The 20308-nt window shown below is 50.1% G+C and overlaps 3 protein-coding genes across 3 annotated transcripts; 1 reads left to right on the top strand and 2 right to left on the bottom strand.

The window, feature by feature from the left end:
• Window positions 1-4425: 4425 nt before the first annotated feature.
• Window positions 4426-8891, bottom strand: FPRO_04682 (uncharacterized protein; the record flags this gene model as incomplete). The annotated part of the gene is made up of 3 exons (XM_031230220.1): window positions 4426-5557; window positions 5611-8151; window positions 8218-8891. The coding sequence occupies 3 exons, from the start codon at window positions 8889-8891 to the stop codon at window positions 4426-4428; spliced, it is 4347 nt and encodes a 1448-aa protein (XP_031080378.1).
• Window positions 8892-9776: 885 nt separating this feature from the next.
• On the bottom strand, window positions 9777-13483 carry FPRO_04681 (uncharacterized protein; the record flags this gene model as incomplete). Its single annotated transcript, XM_031230219.1, has 3 exons — window positions 9777-11216; window positions 11270-12329; window positions 12381-13483. The coding sequence occupies 3 exons, from the start codon at window positions 13481-13483 to the stop codon at window positions 9777-9779; spliced, it is 3603 nt and encodes a 1200-aa protein (XP_031080377.1).
• Window positions 13484-18995: 5512 nt separating this feature from the next.
• On the top strand, window positions 18996-20101 carry FPRO_04680 (putative cytochrome-b5 reductase; the record flags this gene model as incomplete). Its single annotated transcript, XM_031230218.1, has 4 exons — window positions 18996-19164; window positions 19225-19306; window positions 19355-19898; window positions 19952-20101. 4 exons carry the CDS (start codon window positions 18996-18998, stop codon window positions 20099-20101), a joined length of 945 nt encoding a protein of 314 aa, XP_031080376.1.
• Between the last annotated feature and the right edge of the window lie 207 nt (window positions 20102-20308).

Raw genomic sequence — 20308 nt, 5'->3', positions numbered from 1 at the left:
TGACATCGACATATAATTTACAGCAGCTCAGTACCTATACCTTGTGAAAAGCTCATCAGATAGACGAGACGCCATGCCACGCCATGCTATACCGTAACGAGAACAGTCAGCCAGCCACAGTTGGAAGCAGAAAAGGTCTAACGTTAGAGATGCCGAGAGCTATTGAATTGACTACGCCTCTTTGTTCATTCAATGCCTTGCTTTGTCTTTGTTTGAATTTTATCAGCGTTTTTTCTTCTCTCCCCTCCTTCTCTTCGATACCTTAGCTCGACATGTATGCATGTATGTACCTTTAGTATGTGTTTTTCCCCAAGATGATTGATGGATGGATGGATAACGCCCCCTCTCAAGCCCGTGATTCTGAGCAGGGTTCTTAAGACGATGCTTGGCCTTGTCCTTGTCGAGGAAGCATGACTGGGTGGAATGCTTCACTTGGCAAAATCAAGACTGTCAAGTCAAGCCCTGCTGAGTCACGTCAAAAGCCCAGCCACAGGCAAACCGTTGAATAGGTAGTACCTATAGTAGAATGTACGAGTAGAGTGCTAAGGTAGCATATAACAGCCGCCAACCAAGAATGAGCAAGGATGCGGCCAACTGAAAGAGAGTCGAGATCAGGGTCAGTGCGCACCGTCTTTGTTCTTTTTGACAAAGAATTCAAATTGGTGTGGGTGGATTGAAGTGTGTGAGTTAGAGGTGGTGGTGGTGATGATGATGATGTTGTTGTTGATGAGATAGAAGTTTGGGCACGCTTTTGGCCGACCAAGGCGCGTCTTGAATCAATGCCAATCTTTGTTTGGATTGTAATTGTCGAGGACCAATCAAATACTGCGAACCCCAAGGGTCTGCAGCAGAGGTTGCATCGAGCAGTCTCAGAATATCAATTGGATACCTGACTTTTAGCTTTTGGTGCTTGCACCCACCACCAGCAGAGGCGAAACAATGATGGATGCAAGCGACGGGACGAGGAGAAATACGAGACCCCCCGCATCTCAATAACCTTGCAATCTACTACGTACATACATATTTACATAGGTACCTACAGCGCTTCTTCTCGCAATACTTCATGGTGTCTGTCGTTCTCGGTCCACACACATCCTTGGATGATGGATATCCTTGAGTGGCTGACTATGAATGGCATTGGCGCTGGTAATGGGGCTCAACGAAGAAACTCTAACAGGATCACCCTTGCATGTGAAGAATCGTGGTTTTCCTCGTGCCGCCTCTGATCTGTCTGTTCCTCCTCCGATCTGCAGCATATTAGAGTTTGCATTGAACGAGACCAGAAAAGCGAAAAGTGCTCACACAGTCCGGCATTCAAACTCTTTATAGCTGAGAGCTGAATGCTGGGCCTGTGAGCAAACCACGCGAAGTTCATCGTTGCCATGTATCCAATGCTATCCGGGTTCTGGAACTTCTGGCATAGAGACGTGCCCTTCCATCCCATCACCGTACCTAAGGTAGGTAGAGTAATTACTGATAGATATCCTTCAAGGTTGATAAGCCCTGAGATACATAGGTAATCTTTGTAGCATGTCGATCAAATAGGTACTTGGAGTATGTACATATTCCGTTACGCCAACGGTCCCGTCCTGCAGGGCGCATCTTGAGCTTTGGGCTGTTTTGATGATGGATGGATGGCTACCTACCTAGTTACTGTTGAAGAAACTTAGGGCTATTGGATAACGTGTCTTATGCCTCATGGCTCAAACGCTGAAAACAGCCTCAACCTTAGATCAATCAAATCAATCAACCAACCTCTGAACCAGGATTTATTACGGTGGGTTCCATTGACTAACGACGTAGTTTAGTCAATCATCGGCTAGCAAGTACCTAACTAGATCCTTGCTCCATCATCAATAGTTTCAGCTGTCAATGGGCTTTCTTACTGTACTTGCAGACTCAGTCGGTCGAGATAGCGCAGCGCAGATTCACATTCGGCTCAACGGAGGGAAGAGAAAAGGCCAAAGATTGAGACCAGGACAGGCCAAGACCAAGACCGAATCTTGAATATCCCGTATCATATCTACCTAGGTAAAGGTAGTTAGCGGGGTAGGTATGTAAGTGAGGCGTCATCATGATCACCTCAGCCAGGACGGGAGGACTCAAGCTGTGCTGTACTATGTATGTATGTACAAAAAAAGCCACAGAGTTGGATCTGCTTCCCACTAACACTGACACCACCAAAACTCAATTATTCAAGCTTCAAGGTATGACGCGTCTTTTTCCCAACCCTCTGTCACGCGTCTCGTTACTTGCATTATTTACATATTGCCTCTTTAGGTAAACACCCAACCAACAAACTCTACTACAACTCCAACATCTCTTCCATTGCAGGAATGGATATGTAACCCAAAATGCGACCTCACCAACTGACTTGTCCTGACCTGACCTCAGCTGAGCCTGAGGTGTTTCAATGACAATCAATTAACTGATGCCATAATTTTGACCGCTTTTTCGTCCACCAAAATATTAAATTCCTCCCTTGAATGGTAGAATGGGCACTTATAGGCTACAACTTTACCAGCTGATCTTATCCCCCTGAACGAACATCTATGTACCTACTAGGTGGGTATCTAGACGCAGTGACATCATGACCGCTGTCAAACGATTCATTCATTCTTTAAAAAGAAACTGATCAGTCTCGTTTCGTGCCCCATCCTCAATTTAACTGATATCCACATCAGACACGCTCCACGAAGCCATTCGCTCCAGGGCAAACATCCCAGTAAGTCCTTGATAAGGCCTAGGCCCTTTTTTTCTCCGCAAATGGTTCTCAAGGGCTTTAATGGGTTCCCATATTGAGACGGGATGTGCTGTCCATGCCTTGTTAGTCAAGTGAATTCGATTGAACATAAGAAGAAGAGAGAGCAAAAGGTCTTGGGTAGAGGCAGGGATTTAGAGGGTTTGGATTAGTAGGTAGGTAGCAGAAAGCAAGCGTCCAACTGCCGTCGCATTGCGTAGGAAATGCTAATTTTCCAAAAACCAGTTTCTTGAAGCGCTTCACACTTTGACAACTCATCTAGTCCCGGGCTAAGCAGGCATCTATCTCTACAGAGCTGAGATATCTACGGATTCCTGGGTATCTATTCTCTGTTCGGTCTGTGCCTGTCGTTCTCATGAGGCCAGACCATGCAGGTACTGTACTGTACGTAAGTAGCAGAAGCTGATCTGAGCTTTCATCCGATCGGGCGCTCAGTTCTCTCTGCTTTCCCTTCCTTCCTTCCTTTCTTTCTTTCTTTCTTTCTTTCTTTCTTTCTTTCTTTCTTTCTTTCTTTCTTTCTTTCTTTGCGTCTCTTATTTTATTCTATTTTATTCTATTTTATTTCCCTCGTTCCAAACGGCCGCCGAGGTTTTCCCCTCAGACCCGCTCGCAAAGTCAACCCTGCCAGACTAACTACCTACCGTCGAGTCCTGGATTCGAACCATTTATCCCTGCATATATCGGACGCTCCGTGCCTATACTCCGTGATGTACGGATAGTTAGGCATAGAATCCGGCACATACCTACGTACCTTGATTCTCCCCTGAAAGACTAGGTGACTAGTCTCCGACCAGAGATGGGGCCGAGATATGCCGGGAGCTTGGTGCGCAGACAGACTACATAGGTAGTTTCTACTATCCCTGGCGGGCATCTCATGATCTCTATAGAGTGGTTTATGCCTTCACATACATATCTCGCCTTCCAAGGCATGTCGACTCGTAAGGAATGGAATAGCCTGCACATTACGCACTCTCGGCTCTCTGACATGCCGCAACTGTCCCTGTACCTACATCCTCGCGGCCTCGTTTAGCTAATCCCGACTCTTTGCATGTTTCATTTAGATTGACCTGTCCACATGCACTACCTCCCGCACCTCACACTCACATTCGCAGCATGCCTTGTCAGCTTGGACAGTAATGCCAATTGCAACCTCACGGGTTTGTCAAAGACTGAAACTTCCTTTTCAATGCCCACTTCGTGCGTGTGCGGACTTATATCCGAATTCCAAGACAATGTCACCGTGAATTGATGAAAGGGGCTTGAGACCTGGCTGAGACCTTTTCCACGCCAACGTAGTACAATTGCAAGCCGGAGCACGAGGCCTCGTCCCCGATGACATAGTATTTTCGTTATCGTGAAGCGGCATCGTGCTTCGACCTCGGCTTCACAGCATGTTCACGACGTTCCTCAACATAGCGTATCTCATTGCACAGCATGTCGCAAGTAAAAGTTTCCGCAAGACGTGGCGAGAAAAAGAAAAGGCAGGGTCACAATAAGATAGGTTTTCTGGACTCATATTACTACTAACTAGCTAGCTCTACGCGCATCAACACAAATAGCCATCCGCCTTTCCCTGACTAAACCTCTCACTCATCTGGGTTCCCACCCCATAATCAGCAATTGTCTGCCTCCTTTTCCAAAATATGCACAAAAAAAGTATGGCTTTAATCCAAAACTCGTCCCGCCACCGCCGCTGCACTGCTGTCTTTGGTGGTTGTCTTCTTGAGTGCCTTGCCCAGCTGGATCTCACTCAGGAAGCCTGCTGGACGACCGCCACCGGAAGCAGGAGCAGGTGCATCGCCGGGAGGCGGAGGAGGCGGAGGAGCGCCACCCATAGGGGGAGGAGGAGGAGGAGGTGCGCCGACTGATGGCATCGGTGGTGGGGGCGGTGGTGCTGAAGGAGCGTCACTTCCGGGCATGGGAGGAGGAGGGGGAGGTGGCGGTGGAGAAGTTATCGGAGCCGGAGAGTCAGCGTTCGGCATGGGAGGAGGCGGAGGAGGTGCGACAGGAGTCACAGCATTGGCGGCCACAGGACTAGCAGTTGCTGATTCCCTGCCGGCTGCGGAGAGAGGACGAGGAGGTGCCATTGTGCCAAATAGCATAGAGGCCAGCTGAGCTGCGCTACCACCTCCAGGTCGCTCATCGTCTGAGTCATCGTCCTTATCATCATTATCAGAACCCCAGTCGTCAGTGTCTGCACGGCGACGCGAGACAGGGCCTGAAGGAGCTTTGCCCTCCTGGTTCTGGGTCATCCTGTGGAAAGGGTTCGTAGCTGAAGGTGCCGGAGGAGCAGCAGCGGGTGTACCCTCAGTTGACTGAGACATCATCCTGAAGAAAGGGTTCTTACTCTCGGTCTCACTGGGTGGCGACGTGACAACCGCTGGAGGAGGAGGTGGTGGTGGAGAGGAAACTGCCTCAGCAGCAGGGGGGGGGGAGGCCTTCTTGTCAAGCTCTTGGCTGGCTACCTGGCTGTCACTCCTGGTCGGCGTAGAAGCTTGAGGAGTGATTTGCTGAGGTCCTGCGTCTTCATCCGACGACGAGCTATCGTCGTCTTCCATGGCTTCAAGCTGCCGTTGAAGTTCTAGCTCCCGTTGACGCGCAGCCTCAATCTCTGCCCGCCTTGCCGCAAGTTTGGCCTCCTTCTCCTTGGCCTCAGCCATGGCTGCCTTCTTCCGCTTCTTCTCTTCCTCCTTGCGAAGTTTGCCTTGTCTCACTTGTTCTTCAAGGGCTTTCAGACGAGCTTCAGAAGCCTCACGCTCCTTGGCGAGATCGTCCTCCTGTTCCTTTGCGTCTTCTCTAGAAACGGGGGTTAGTAAATCATTACGCGGACCTTCAGATTTCACACTTACTCCATCTGCTGCGTCTCGCGCTGCTGCTGCTCGTGCTCATGGGCAAGTCGTGCTTCTTCGGCCCGCTTAGCGGCAGCATCCTCTTCAACCCTCTTTGCAGCCTCTTGATCGGCCTCTGGCTTACCACGGTGTCGCGTTGGGGGAGGTGGAGGCCTCTTAGCCTCCGCCTTGGATTGCTCAGGTGTAGGAGGTGGAATCCCTTGCTCTTCAGCTAGACGAGCCTGGCGATCGGCTTCCCTCCGAGCATCCTCTTCCTCTGCCTGCCGTAACTTCGCAGCTCGCTCAGCGCGTTCTCGCTCGATGCGCTGCGCAGCTGTCTCGCCGGACTTTGTCGGGGCCTTGATACCAAGAGCGGCCAGCCTCTCAGCCATTCGCTGTTCAGCTTGCTGTTTAATAAAAGCAGCTCGCTCCTCAGGGGTCTTGTATGAAGAATATGAGCCTCCAGCAGGAGGAGTTGCCGTACGAGAGGTCGAGACAGGACTCTCAACTCTAGGACTAGCGACACGTTCCGGCCGACTTTCCTCGGTGCGTGCTGAAGCCCGGGCGGGTCGCCTGTCTTGAGCACGAATTCGAACGCTGCGACTTTCACGCTGAAGGTCGAAGATAAAGTCTCGAACCTCATCCTCGACACCGAGTGCGTCCTCCCAGCGGCGTTTTTCGTGCTCACTGGTGTTGTCACGGCCACCCTCTTTGAGACTGTCCTCGATACCGTGCGCGAAGTCGCGAACACTTTCCTCAACATCACGAACCATACGTTCGTTACTCTCCTTTTCATTCTTTACCTTGATGCTCTCTTCCTCAAGACGCTTAGGCGCATCGAGATCCTCAGTGCCGACATCAACCTTCTTACCAGTTAACGCAGCAGTTCGCTGCTGCATCATGGCCTTGGCCCTGGCCTTGAGTCGGTCTGACTCAGTTACTGTACCGCCAGGTCCTGTTCCTACAATAGGAGCACCACTGCCAGGGTGAGCCTTGGCATCCTTGATACGGAACAGTTCCAACCGAGCATCCATAATAGCTTTCTCAGTTCTGCGCACCTGCGAAGCAAGTTCAGGAACCTTGTCAGTAAGACTTTGAAGTTGGCGCTTGAGAGCTCTCCGCTCAGCATCCGAGTCTCCGCTTGCAAGGGCAGCATCGGGATGAGAGTCGATATCCTCTTGAATTCGACGAATGCGACGATAGAGTTCCTCCGCCTCACGGCGGTCACGGCGGTCGAGGATGTCGTCCTCTTCATGGTTCTTCTCATCTGCGAAGTCCATGGCATCAAGCAGAACCTCCTTCTCCTTAATCTTTTTCTTGAGCTGATCCAAGGTCAGGTCGTCATTCGAGGCGACAGAAGCGGGAGATTCGGGACGAGGCGAGTTGTTGCCGACCCTGCGACGAGCGCTAGATCTATATCCAAACTGTTCGTCTTCGTTTTTGAAGACTGTGGCATCCTTCCGACCAGCGACGGCTCCGGCGGGTGCGCCCCTGAATGAGCGGTTCTTCATATAGCTAACGCCAGTCTTCTGCGGAAGCAGAGCTGCACCTGACTTGGTACGGAATTCGGATTCATCGTGAAGCATTGACTTGAGGGTACCGATGGACTGGCTAAAGTTTCGAGTCGAAGGAGGAACAAGCTCAGGGGGAAGGTTGTTAGGCAATGGATAACCGTTTAGCTTTCTGTAGATTAAATGCATGGCAACGGCGAATTCGTCGAGATCCAGACGTCCCTTATTACCGTGATCAGCCAGAGTCCAAACTCGCTCAAGATCGGGCTTCTCAAGTCCACTCTGACCAAATATCTCGATAGCCTGGTCACCACCGATGTACCCCTTGCCCAGGCCATCCCAAGCCTTGAAAAGAGAATCGTATCGGGTCTTTTCTTCCTTTGTAATGGCCCAGGGGATAACGGCGTTTCCTCGCAGTCCCTGAGTGGTGAAGTTTCCGGCTTCTCGGCCCTGTTGAGGCATCATCTGGGCTTGAAGGGCATCAATGTTGGGCAGGCCGGTAGAAGGAGCATTGACAAGACCCCACTGGCCAGGCCGTCCTGTAGGTTGAGCATTCAGAGGGGCAGCCATACCACCTGCAGGCCCAGGAGCGAGCGACTGGCCAAATCCCGTGGGCATCGGGGGCATCGGGGGACGAGGACCGCTGTAACCTGTGGCTTGAGGGTTGTTTGCCATGCCAGGGAACCCTGTTTGCTGGTTTTGCAGACCCTGTTGTTGACCGAAACCCGTCTGCTGTCCCGGGAACCCAGTCATCTGCGCTTGAAGCAGCTGTGCATTTGAGGCTTGAGGCTGAGGTTGCGGCTGCTGAATGGTTGGTGGAGTGGCAGTGTTGGTTCTGATATCAGGAGCAGAGGAAGAGCTGGCTCCAGGAGCACTCTCGTCAGCGACGCTGAAGCTAATTATATCCACCATACTCGAAACCTCATTCTTGATGTTCTCGGGCAGGGCAGGTGGCAGCTGCTTGCCAGTCAGTTTCAAGTTGCACAGGTACATGGCGAGTGCGAATTCGGGGAAGTAGAGCTGGCCAGCACGAGTGGTATCAGCAAGAGTCCTGAGACTTGTCAGCACCAAGGGCAAAAACAATGAGCAAGATGCCCGGAAGAGATTCTCTTCTTACCAGATGTGCGATAGAGAGTCGCCATCAAGTCTTGACCTCATGAGCAGATCCCGAGCCTTCTCTCCGGACATGGTCATGCCAGCTTCTCCCACAGCAGACTTGAACAGGGTTTCGAACTTGGCCTGGTCCTGGGCTGTGATGAAGGAGAGGCGGATGTTAGGGATTTTGTTGGGCTGCGACTTCTCCTGTCTTCGACCTCGGGGCTTCGCAGTACCGCCAGTCTGAAAGGACGCGGCCATCTCGGTGAAGCCGGTAGCCTGGGGCTTCATCGGTGCTGGTGGTGGGTTTGAAGGCCCAGAGGCTTGCTGAGGCGAGGCGGAGAAGCTAGTGGGTTGCTGCTGGAACTGAGGCGGGATCGACGGCATCGCAGGAGCACCGGTCTGGAAGCTCTGCTGCTGCGGCTGGGATTGTTGTTGTTGCTGTCCCGGAAAACCTGTAAACTGTTGTTGAAGGGGCTGCTGCGGCTGTAGTCCCTGACCCTGCATCGGAAAGCCCGTATACTGCTGCTGCAGAGGTGCTTGCCCGAAACCTGTAGGTTGAGGCGCAAAGGGGCTGGGTTGGCCGGGCTGCTGGCCAGCACCCAGATTACCAAAGGATCCTCCACCATATTGCTGCTGCTGGCCACCAGGACGCTGGCTATTACCGCCTAGGAAGGCGTTCGAGTTGGAATACATCACGGGTTGATTCCTTCGCAAGACCACGGACAAAAGCTCGTCTGGGAGGTTCGAGGAGGCGCTAAATTCGGGGGTTGTAATGAACCAAGAGGAGCTCTCTGGAGCGTGAAAGCTCCACTGGAAAGGGTTGAAAGTTAAAAACAAATGCACTAAAAGTATGCGGAATACAATATTAAAGGACTGAACAGCCCTCAGATGGTAATTGTGGAGTGGACAGAGGGCATCCACGAAATGTGATGATGGAGGAGTGAGAATGAGTGGCTTCGTATTGGATGTGATGACGAGCGTCGTGGTCCCGAGCCTGGGCAGGTTACTGTAGGTTTCTACTTCGTACCTCAGTAGTGGAGTTGGCCCCCAATGGAGACTGCAGCTGGAGCGCTTCTAGTGGCCTGCTAAGGTATCTGTGGGCTTTTACAGGGGAATGAACCAACCTATGCAAATTGGGGTGGCTTAGACTCACCTGGAAGCGGCAGGGATTGGCCGCCTTCTCCTGAGTTACTAATCTACCTAAGGTAAGTAGGTAAGTAGAAACTCCATACCTATGTAGATTTGGTTGAGTCGGGCACGCTTATTGTGTTATCTTGGGTAAGGTACTGACATATGCATCAGTGCAAATAGTACCTAGCTTAAACTGAGACAATTCAAGGCTGATATTGAACTCGACTCATCTAAAAACTCAAACTAGCGAAGGGTATCAAGAGTAACTTATACGCGAAGCCTACATAAACCGCCAACAATCAATCATACCAGAAACTCATAGACGCCTGCCCCCTTATCCCAAGTGAAATCATCACAAATAGAACTCCAGAATGATCGGATAATAGAGTCGGCCGCAATGCCACCTTCCCTGCACTCAATTGTCCATTAGTGTTCGCCGTCCTCATCTCAGGTGTTCCGTTCCTCAAACTGGACTCCATGCTCTTCTTCCTCGATGCAGCCGGCTTCATCACTCCAGAATCGTCGATGGGCTCGCAGTTCAAGCCCAAAGTCAGGATCATGCGGATCTGCAAAGCTGTATTCGTAATCGAGGGGCTCTTCGTTCCTGTCTTGTTGATTCTCTACCAGATACTCCTTCTCTACGGGGCTCTCGGGCTCAGGAGGTGTCGGGATCGCTGATCCTGTGCTTGGACTCTCCGTAGCGCTGATACCCTCCTCGCTGGAGACAATTGAGTAAGATCTTGACCAAGACCTTGTGACTCTGGCACCTGGTTCGGCGCTGACCAAACGAGCCGGGCCCAGTGAGATCATACTAGCTCTCTTATTGTTCAGATAAGGGTTGGAAGCGCGACGATTCATGGCCCTCTTGGATTCGAACGCCCGTAGCGCTAAACCGCCAAATGCTTTAGAGAAGTCTTCTTCACCATCGCATAACATATAGCCATCTTGGCCTGAGTCGTAGCGACCATCTTCACCTTCTTCAAACAGGAGTTGGTTTCTCTCTAGAACCTCTTGTTGGGTTCGGACTGCGTCTTCCCAGCCATCTCGCAGCTGCTGTGCTAGAGGCTCACTAATACTTTGGGGCACCTTCTCGTGACGCAGTTTGGAGATCACAGATTGCCTGCGCGCCGAGGTCGCCGTAGCCACGGCGTTGTCCACTGACTTTTGTATTGTCTGGGCGAGATCGCGATCCGAGAAAGCCGAGAAATAGCGGATCGTCGTACTGTCACTCAAATGTCGGACGAGATGTCTAAAATTAGAAAGATTGAAATCATTGCCCTCACAGTCAAGACTGTGAAGGGTTTTGTTAGCAGAGATGGCTTCAGCCAGGTCTCCGATGTTCACGTTCAGCAATTGGCTTCGCACGCGAAGGTGCTCCAGCCGTGTGTTGAACCTCAGTCCACTCAAGGCCTTGGAGAATTCTCGTCCAAGACGGCCTTCGTCCAGCTTGGAATCAAACCCAGAGAGGTCAAGGAACCTAATCGTATGGTTATGAGAGAAAAGATCCGAAAGCGCTCTGCAGGCCGTTTCGCTGGCCGAGTCAGGGGTAGCAGTACCCGCCAGGCTCAGGCATTCAATGGTTTGGTTGGCCGTTAATGCCTTCAAAAGTTTGATGTAGCTAGCTTCCAAGGCAAACTCCACCATCTGCACGAAAAGTCCCCAAGGGCCAAAGCATTCGCTGATGACTGCACACAAATCATCTATGCCCTCATCTAAGCGGTTGCCATTGATGTACAATGTAATTTGTCGAGCCTGGCCCATTGCGTAGAACATCTGGGCTATTTGAGCACCAGTCAGACCACATTTGCTCAGACGAAGCACTCTGAGGTTTTCGGAATTCTGTGACGCCAGATATGCAGTCAGAATATCCACAGTTGAACTATTGAGCTATTCGACTTCTGTTAGTTATGAGTCCATGCATGGAATATATGTCGACTTACATAAATGCCGGATAAGTCAAGCTCCTCCAGACTCCATGAGCTCAGTACATGATCCTCAAACAAAGGAACATCAAACGGGAGTCGAGTGTTGCCAGCGATGTTCAGTTTTCTTATAGCTCGTAGTTGACTAAGCGAGTCCCGGATGGGTTCGAATTTGACCGTACCTTGATTTTCGGATGTATCAATATGCTGAAGATTGGCGCCCTGGCCTGGAATTCCGGCCCAGAGTGCAGTAAGACCCTCATCGCCAAGTCCACAATTAGATAGATCGAGTTTCTTCATGTACACCTCATCAAGTACAAGTAAGTTTGCCAGCTCCTCAATGTCGCTTGATGCAATGAGATTGCCAGACATGGTGATGCTGTGGCAAAGACACGCTTGACGCTTCAGCAATAGAAGAATGGGTCGAAGAACCTCGGAACTGACTCTCCGAGCGCCCTCAGGGTCCTTGGAGCGGCCAATGGTGCTTCGTGGACCAAGGATATTTCTCAGATCCATACTTCGGATCGATTCCGATGAGAATGCCAAGGCATGCATCTCTTGACTGAGAACAGAAGACTGCATCAAAATGTCATAATGTTCTTCAGATATCTTGACCCCGTTCAGTGATGTGTAGGCGATGGTGTCGCCGAAATGGGAATAATCCTTTTTTCCTGCGATACCTGATAGATCAATATTGCGGAAGGAGAGCTCCTTGAAGTAACTGTTATAACGCAAAGCTCGGAATAGTGCAAGTAGTTGTAATGTAGAATATGGTTGCGCGCCAGGAGGTAAAAGGCGAAATGCTGGCTGAGAGGGGGTGTTCCATTCGATGGTCCATCTTGGAACCTGGACCTTGAAAGCAGCGCAATATGCGTGCAAACTTCGCTCGAGACCTCCCAAATCATTTCCAGATGTCAACTGAAGTGGCGGAGGAAGGCCTTTGATATCGAATATTGCCTTTTGCAAATGCTGTGGCCACATCGGTTTCAGTTCTCGGTCGACTTTGGTCATCGCCTCGATAACATGTCTGTAATGTACACTGGCAAGCTCGAGCCTGTTCTCACGGCTCAGTGGTAGCCTAGCCCTACGTTAGAACATAAAGTGATAAGTTTGGTGTTGCGAGACTTACCGGAAGCTCATCACAAACCTTTGTTCGTGTGATGCAACAGACGCTCGGAATCGAACGAGTGAGACTGTACCGTAGGACTGTACCTTTACGCGCAGGTCACCAGGGGTAGTCGCATAATCTGCCTTGAGAACTTCGAGGAAATACAACATGGCTGGCCCAATGACGATGTAGAAGGATGAGCCATCCACAAAGTGTTGAGACTCATCAGCAGAATTGGTCTTCTGAGGCGAGCCTATTGTACGCTTGACCACGGGAAAAGTCAATATCTTAGCGGCGTTGGCATTCGAGTCTGGTTCAGTGGTTTCCACAATATGATTGATTCTCGCTTTCAAATTGCCAGGGATCAAGGAGGGAGAAGGAGCTCGCCTATGGCTCACTCTACAAGCCTGTTGAATACTGGCCAGCCAGTCATCCCGGTCCTTAGGCAACATGAAGAACAGATGAGTCTTGGAGTACGCAAGTTTTGGCCACTGGGAGAACCACCATATCTCGACGCCAAATCGAGGACTTGAGCCTTCTTCATTGAAAACGCCAACGATGGATCGCAAGGGTATTTCTATCCGCACGTCTGAAGACGACCTGTGAGAATTGTGATGAGCACTGCTGGGCTTCAGTGTTCCACTGCCCGATTTTATCTGTGGGAAAGCAGCTCTTGCTCCTTCCATACTCCCGAACTTGATCAGACAGGTATCTGTAAGAACTAGATACTCGGCGCGGGCCTTGAGAAGCGAGACATCGGTCTTCAGTGGTCCGTATTGTATAAGCTCCATGGAGGAATAGGGGACTTCAGGAGTAACCGATGGGAATTCCGGGGCGGATGCGCTCATGGGTGAAGCTATCGATACTCGACGATGTATCCTGTCAATCATAGACCCTGACCCTGAATGTGTCTTCTGTAGACGTCGAATGGAGGAAGAGCTTCGAGATGGGCTCTGTGACATGGATTCCATCGAGGAATTGCTAAGAGAACGAAGAGCTTTCGAGAAAACGCGTGGCTTCTTTCCGTCGACATTATCGAATTCCTTATTACCATCGGTTGGAATCGGTACAGGGGGCGTCTTGAGGGTGGGAAGAGTCCTCCTCTTCCACTTTTCGGCGTTCATGTTGGCAGCTCCTGGACGAAAATACCACGAGATTGTCGCTAGCTTTCAAGGCTCGAGGATTGTAGTTCCCCAAATCAGCAGAGATGGAGAAATGGTTCAGTATGTAACGACGGAGAGCATGCCGTCAGGAGAGATGCGCACGACACCACAATCGCAATTCGAAAACAAATGACGGTTCCTTGAAAAGAGGCCGAAAACGATATAGAGATGTGAGCCGTGGACTGGGTGACAGGGTCGTCTCGACGTCAAGATGTCTCAGTTCATTCGGCTACACTTATGCAATGTCGCAAAATATTGAACGAGTCAAGCTGAAGGGAGCCCCCGCATGCGTTGTCGTCAGAGCCAAGAGTCAGTGGGATGTGGATGTAGATGCGGCTGGCGTCGAATCGGTTGTTGAATCCTAATATTTTGAGTTTGGCGGTGGTAGAGCGTTGTAGGAGAATGGCCGAGGAATGTGCTTAGAGGCTGAGCGCCATGTATAACTAGTTCTAGTTCGGCCGGAGATGTACTTGATGGGTAATATGTACTGTAGATACTGCAGACAGTCACGCAAGACAGAAGTCCTTGGAAGAGGAGGATGCAAAGACCGGTAGAGGCAAATGGAGCGTGCGTGGAGGGAGTTATCACGGTACGAGCTGAAATTTCGATCGGATAATCGGCGGCGAGGGAATGAATCAGAGGCTTTGATGAGACCAATATTCAAGATGACGTCGTTGTGAGGCAGAAAAGACGGGCCAGCTCGGTGAGGAGCAAAGAAACATGTGAGATCTAGATCACAGTCGCAGGCATGCTGATATACTGCCAAGCACGGGGGTTTTGAGGGCAAAGGCGATGCCCAGCAACGCAGAGCGGGAGAAAAGTCGTCGAGACGAGAGCCAGCAGGAGGAGGCTAGAGACTTTAACAATACGAGGCGAGTGAGCATAAGCTTTGGATCCGGTGGCCCCGGAGACGACAAGGGGAAGAAGAGCGAGAGACAGAGTCGTAGGCCGAGCCTTTTAAGGAAGAAGAGGATGAAAAATGAGACAAAAGAGGCGCCCGGAGTGGTGATAATGTATGGATATCTCGAGTCACGGGCCAAGGATAGGAGCTGGCAGACGCCGGAATAGCGATGGATATAGAAGAGGATGGTGCAGGAAAGAAATAGAGAAGGGAAGGGGTTGACTACCTAGGATCAATTCCAGAGGAAAAGTCAAAAAAAAAGTCTCCAAGGTCGAAAGTCGAAAGGAAAGGAAAGGAAGGAAAATGGAAGACCAAAGAAAATAAGGTAAGGTAGTCCATACAATCATAGTCCGTAGTAAGGTACCTATGGTCTGAGGTCGGGTTGGATCTCACATCCATGGATCCCATCCATCAATTGTCGTCGTCATAAGGACTGCTGCGGCCGGGGGGTTTTTTTTTTAGTGCAGGACCACCCATGAACACATTGGATCTGTCTGTGCATACGGACTTGCAGTTGGGTCAAACGGCCAAAGCTCCACTGAACTTATAGGGAGGTAGCTACGTAGGTAGGTAGTTGGCAAATCTCCAACGGGCGGGTAGCCACCTAATGGAAAAGAAACAAACTAAAAAGCCTCTTTCATCTCTAAGAGGAAATCCCTGTTCAACCGGACGCTTTCACCCAGCACAAACAAGGACTAACGCGTAGTAGATTAGATCTCGATAGGCAAAGCCAATTGAATGAACCAACCCAAGGATGCGCCTTCGTCACCCTGCGACTTACTGGTCCTCGGCTGAATATGGCCGCAGGAAAATGTCAAGGGGTGAGGGCACCCCGGCCCCTGGGCCTGGCATTTCGGGGATGAGAAGAATCAAGGCGCGTGCGTGTCTAGACGTGGGCATGGATGGCGTGGTCCAAGATTTGAGACGGAGTGTGTGCTGTACCGAGTAGATAAACAGGAAATGGCTGCTCAAACCAAGACGCTCTTATGCACATCTCACTTTCTACTACGTGTAAGCTGTAAACCGCAACTAAACGTTTGGTCTCTGATGACCCCCAGAATGCTCTTCCGAGGATGATAATTGCCATCCATGACGGGCAATGGGCATGGCGTGGTGGGTGGTTATGATGATGCTGAAACCCATCATTATTTCGGCTCTTGATGTTGGGTTTGTTCACGACGAGGCCAATTATCAAATGCGCGGGGTACCCTGCCATGCCCTGGTAATGCATGCAAATGTGTGTGACAATGCTAATTGACGGTCAGTGTTCGCGGCCAGATTCATCAACAAGTGCTCGTTTCAGACTTTCAGCTGCCATGGTTTGATTGTACGGATAGCCCCATCATCAATCATCCAATATGACGATACTGTACTCCATAGTTGATGGGACTTTGAAGTTTGCGGCCCTTCCCTTAGGTACTACTTACTATTCCATCTTCCATCAAAACCGTCCATTTCGCTTCAAGCCCAGCTTCACTCAGTAAATTCCTAGGTCTTCATGGCCCCGAGATTCTGCACAAGAATTGCGGCTTGTGTGCTTGTATTCGTACGTTGGTGGAGCTGCCGCCCAATGCCCTGGCTCCAGCTCACCAAGCAGGCCAGTCCTTTGATCCTTTTGGCATATCAACATCGTATTCATTGATCTCGTGTCACCTGTAGCTCTCCTTCTTTTCCCCCGACTGTCGTGCACTCTGACAGGATCTCGTGCTGAGCAAAACCTCTGTTCTGCATAATCATTATCTGCCGTATTGCCGGACGCCGCATCAACTTACGAGCTTTTGCAACCCGCGTAGTCGCAGTTCACAAGCCTAACTAATAAGTACCTACATAGGTAAGCTAGGCGAACAAGGCTTGCTTGATAGGGCATCATGGAGCTTGCGATTGGGGTGCATCCAAGCCACCCGCTAGACGATGCAGCCTCCTCGTTCAGGATAAGCTCCAGCATGATGAACTCCGATCCACCTGTATCTTGAGGGATGGGCCGTTCTGGTACTTCCATCTATAATAGTCTTAGACAAACTTGCGTACTGGCACAGGAGAAGGTGAGACTGAAGCTTGGATATCTGAGTGCTCCAGGCAATGTGCTTGACCGTCCAGTCTAATACAGCCCGCCATTGCCAGCAAAAGTCATGCTATTCTCAGGCCAATGGCCGGCGAGTCCGTGAGGCTTTAGGACGGCACTGCAACGGTCGTATTGAATCTACACTTGCAGGAGCTAAGTTAGGCAGTGTTCCATCCACAGAGGCCCCTCTAGCCCCTGTCGAGAGACCCTTGACGGCCTGCACTGCAGTCCGCAGCACCTCATGGATCATGTCATGTGGGTTTTGATGCTCGGCACGAACGAACGACACCGGCTCCAATGTTAGCTGGGGGAGGAAAGAAAACTCAGGACCTTGATGATTAATGACAAAAAGGCTTAGGTGATCTAGCATAGGTTTGTAATATCTTTGGTCAAGTTTATTTTTACACCTTATATCAAGGTCTGATACTTTCTTGCTCCCTGAGCGTTAGGTACTCTAAAATAAAATAAAAAACCAACGCCCCCACTGATATCCATGCTTGATGGGCGATTACTGCGCTCCATAAATTCAGGGACCAGACTATAATAAAAGCTGCCGTCCTCCGTCATCTACCTGAGTAGTGATACTCTAATTCATGGCAGTTCCCCTGTTTGTGGATAACTCAGTCACCATCCCCCGCTGACCGCTCAATTGCATACCTTGGAGACACGTGGATAAGGAGGTTGTTTGAGGCTGAGGTCCAGTGTATACTGACCTCGACAAGGGGAGTTGAGATTCGACATAGACCGCTTACAAATATTTGGACAATTTTAGTTAGAACCTTGGAGCCTTACTGAACTATATTGAAAGTTACTGGAAACCCTATACACAGTCGACCGATATTCTGCAACTGTGTTATTTCCACCTGTTCGATTTGGCGCACCGTCTACAAGAATTCTACCCTTGAAGGCTTTCATGCCCGAGGTGGTACTGGTAATCAGGAGCTCAATTGAACTTGTGGTAAATCTTGCAGCACTCTGTATACCTAGTCTCTCGAGTAATTATCGCGTGAGACAACAGATAAGAGGCTTGCTTACTGCCAATTCCAGACAACGAGGTATGTCCGAACGACGGCTGGCAGCAGATATGTTCAAATATAGGATACCTGTCCCACAAGATGTTATCTGACGAAAAAGAGCTGTTTAGTGATGCGAATTTCCACTGAAGATGATGCGTCATGGTATTCTAATTTGAGGCTCTTGATGCTTTGCTGCGTGTGCTTTCAACATGTAGGCTGTCTATTCGTTGATATTCCTTACTTTGGTCTTGGATACAGCCTCGTGCATTTGCTAAGGTTCTGATGAGAGCATCCTCTGCACCTTCGAATTCCTCTCGATGTAAGTTGATTCAGTAATGATAAGTATTGTTGTGACAGTGGTTATTCTCAACCCATAGTATCTCGGTAATCATAATGTCATGCTCAAGACCGTATCAAGAGCTTGTCCTTGTTGTTTGGCTTAGTCTGGCATGATGAATCTAGGTGAATTCGAAATAGATTGTATTGTGCTGTTGGAAATTCCATCATGAGAAGTAACAAAGTTAAGGCTCTGATCCGATGGGGTTAATAATGTATGGCATTACGTGATACCAGAAATTGGCGATATGAGGCCCTCTATAGTTCCTGTGTTTAGATAATTGTCCATACCCGGTTAAGAGTTCAAGTAGTGAGATGATAAATAAATCTCTCAATTTACACAAATTCCGAGGTACGGTAGTTCTGACGACCACTTGAGGTCCGAGGAAGATATCCCTCCTTCAACTACTAAGGTACTAAGTTAGATCTCGGTAAGTAGAGGGGCACGACCAAACTACCGTAGGGAAGTAAACTGCCTATACTGAGATATAGCTGTATGGTCTACGCTAGCTTGTATTAGGTGAGCTTTGCCGTGACGTCTATAACTTAATAGGAAGGGACATGATCTACGTCAAGGAGTAATACAACACAAGGCACATTACCTGCCTACCTTTTACCGTATATGAATCTGCCATCTTGTATTTTAACTTGACAACTTCGCACTGATTTAGCTCCGAGAGTTTTATCTGCTCGTGATACTCTGCAATTGGCATCAACAGCCATAGTCTGGCCAATCAGATCTATCAATGCTCATCGATAATTGTTCTCACTATCAATCGGTATTTTCTACCGCTTCACCGTCCCCGCCGTCTGACCGCCTTCCCAAACAAGCAAAATCTTCCATCAGCCATCAGCGATTTCGGAAATCGGCCTTCGGTTTCCATTTTTTCATACTAGAGCTCCCCCCCTCATCCTCTTCCTTTAAACCGTCAAACGCCTCAGCTTTCTTTTGCACCCCGCAAAGGCAAAAGAAGAAGCAAATTACTGCCTTTTGTGCCTGGATACGGTATATATATATATACCTACACGCTTTCGTACAACCTCACACGAGCTCATTTGCAAGGTACAATTGCTCAGCCGAGAGCAATACAACAAATAAACAGAGCTTCACCTCCTAGTTGGTTTCCAAGGCGGGGATCCCCAAAGCAAAGCTCCACCATGTCTTCTAATGGCGACAACCACTCGCTCTTCGCGAGGCACTACATCGATTATGTCTACGCCCCTGGCCTGCTCCTCGTCGTTGGCACTCTTATCGTTAAGAAGGAATGGGCCCCTTGGGCTCTTCTTGTCGCCGTAGTATTCGGCATTTACAACTTCATGGCCTTCCGTAAGTTGCCGCCAGGTGGAAATCTCCCCCAAGTCAATGTCGACTAACTTGGAATCGCAGAGGTCAAGACAACTCTTAAGCCCGATGTCTTTCAGGAGTTCGAGCTCGAGGAGAAGACCATTGTCTCTCACAATGTCGCCATGTATGCCGCCCCGTCCTCGTTCTGTTCAGTATACTGATCTCACAATAGCTACCGCTTCAAGCTCCCCAGCCCCAAGCACATCCTCGGTCTTCCCATCGGCCAGCACATCTCAATTGGCGCTCCCTGCCCCCAGCCCGATGGTACTACCAAGGAGATTGTTCGTTCCTACACTCCCATCTCGGGTGACCACCAGCCCGGCCACGTCGACCTCTTAATCAAGTCTTATCCTCAGGGCAACATCTCCAAGCATATGGCCTCTCTTACCGTGGGTCAGACCATCAAGGTCCGTGGCCCCAAGGGCGCCTTTGTCTACACTCCCAACATGGTTCGACACTTTGGTATGATTGCTGGCGGTACTGGAATCACTCCCATGCTCCAAGTCATCCGCGCCATCGTTCGTGGCCGAGCTGCCGGAGACAAGACCGAGGTCGACCTCATCTTTGCCAACGTTACTGCCCAGGATATCCTTCTCAAGGAGGACCTCGACGCTCTCGCTAAGCAGGACTCTGGTATCCGCGTTCACTACGTCCTCGACAAGCCCGAGGAGGGTTGGACTGGTGGCGTAGGCTACGTCACTGCCGACATGATCGACGTAAGTTCTCACGCCCTCAACTTTACTATTTTCAGCGACTGACCATGTTCTAGAAATATCTTCCCAAGCCTGCCGATGATGTCAAGATTCTTCTGTGCGGTCCTCCTCCCATGATTAGCGGTCTCAAGAAGGCAACAGAGAGCCTTGGCTTCAAGAAGGCCCGTCCTGTCAGCAAGCTTGTTGACCAGGTCTTTGCCTTCTAAGCATACCAATTTCTCCAGCCTCATAACCTGTGCCAATTCCTTACTCCTCTCGACAAGGAACCATACAGGGCCCATCAATAGCAATGTAAAACCAGCCAGCTCATATATATATATATACAGAAAATGAGCGTACAAGAGACGGAATGATACGTAGAGTCTGAAATTACAGGACACGGCCGCTGAGGAGGCGCACATCCTGGGGATAGA

The sequence above is a fragment of the Fusarium proliferatum genome, assembly GCF_900067095.1.
Source record: "Fusarium proliferatum ET1 genome assembly, contig: FPRO_scaffold004, whole genome shotgun sequence".
NCBI classification, from domain to species: domain Eukaryota; kingdom Fungi; phylum Ascomycota; class Sordariomycetes; order Hypocreales; family Nectriaceae; genus Fusarium; species Fusarium proliferatum.
The sequence above is the reverse complement of the archived record's forward strand: the minus strand, read 5'-3'. Positions and strand labels throughout refer to the sequence as shown.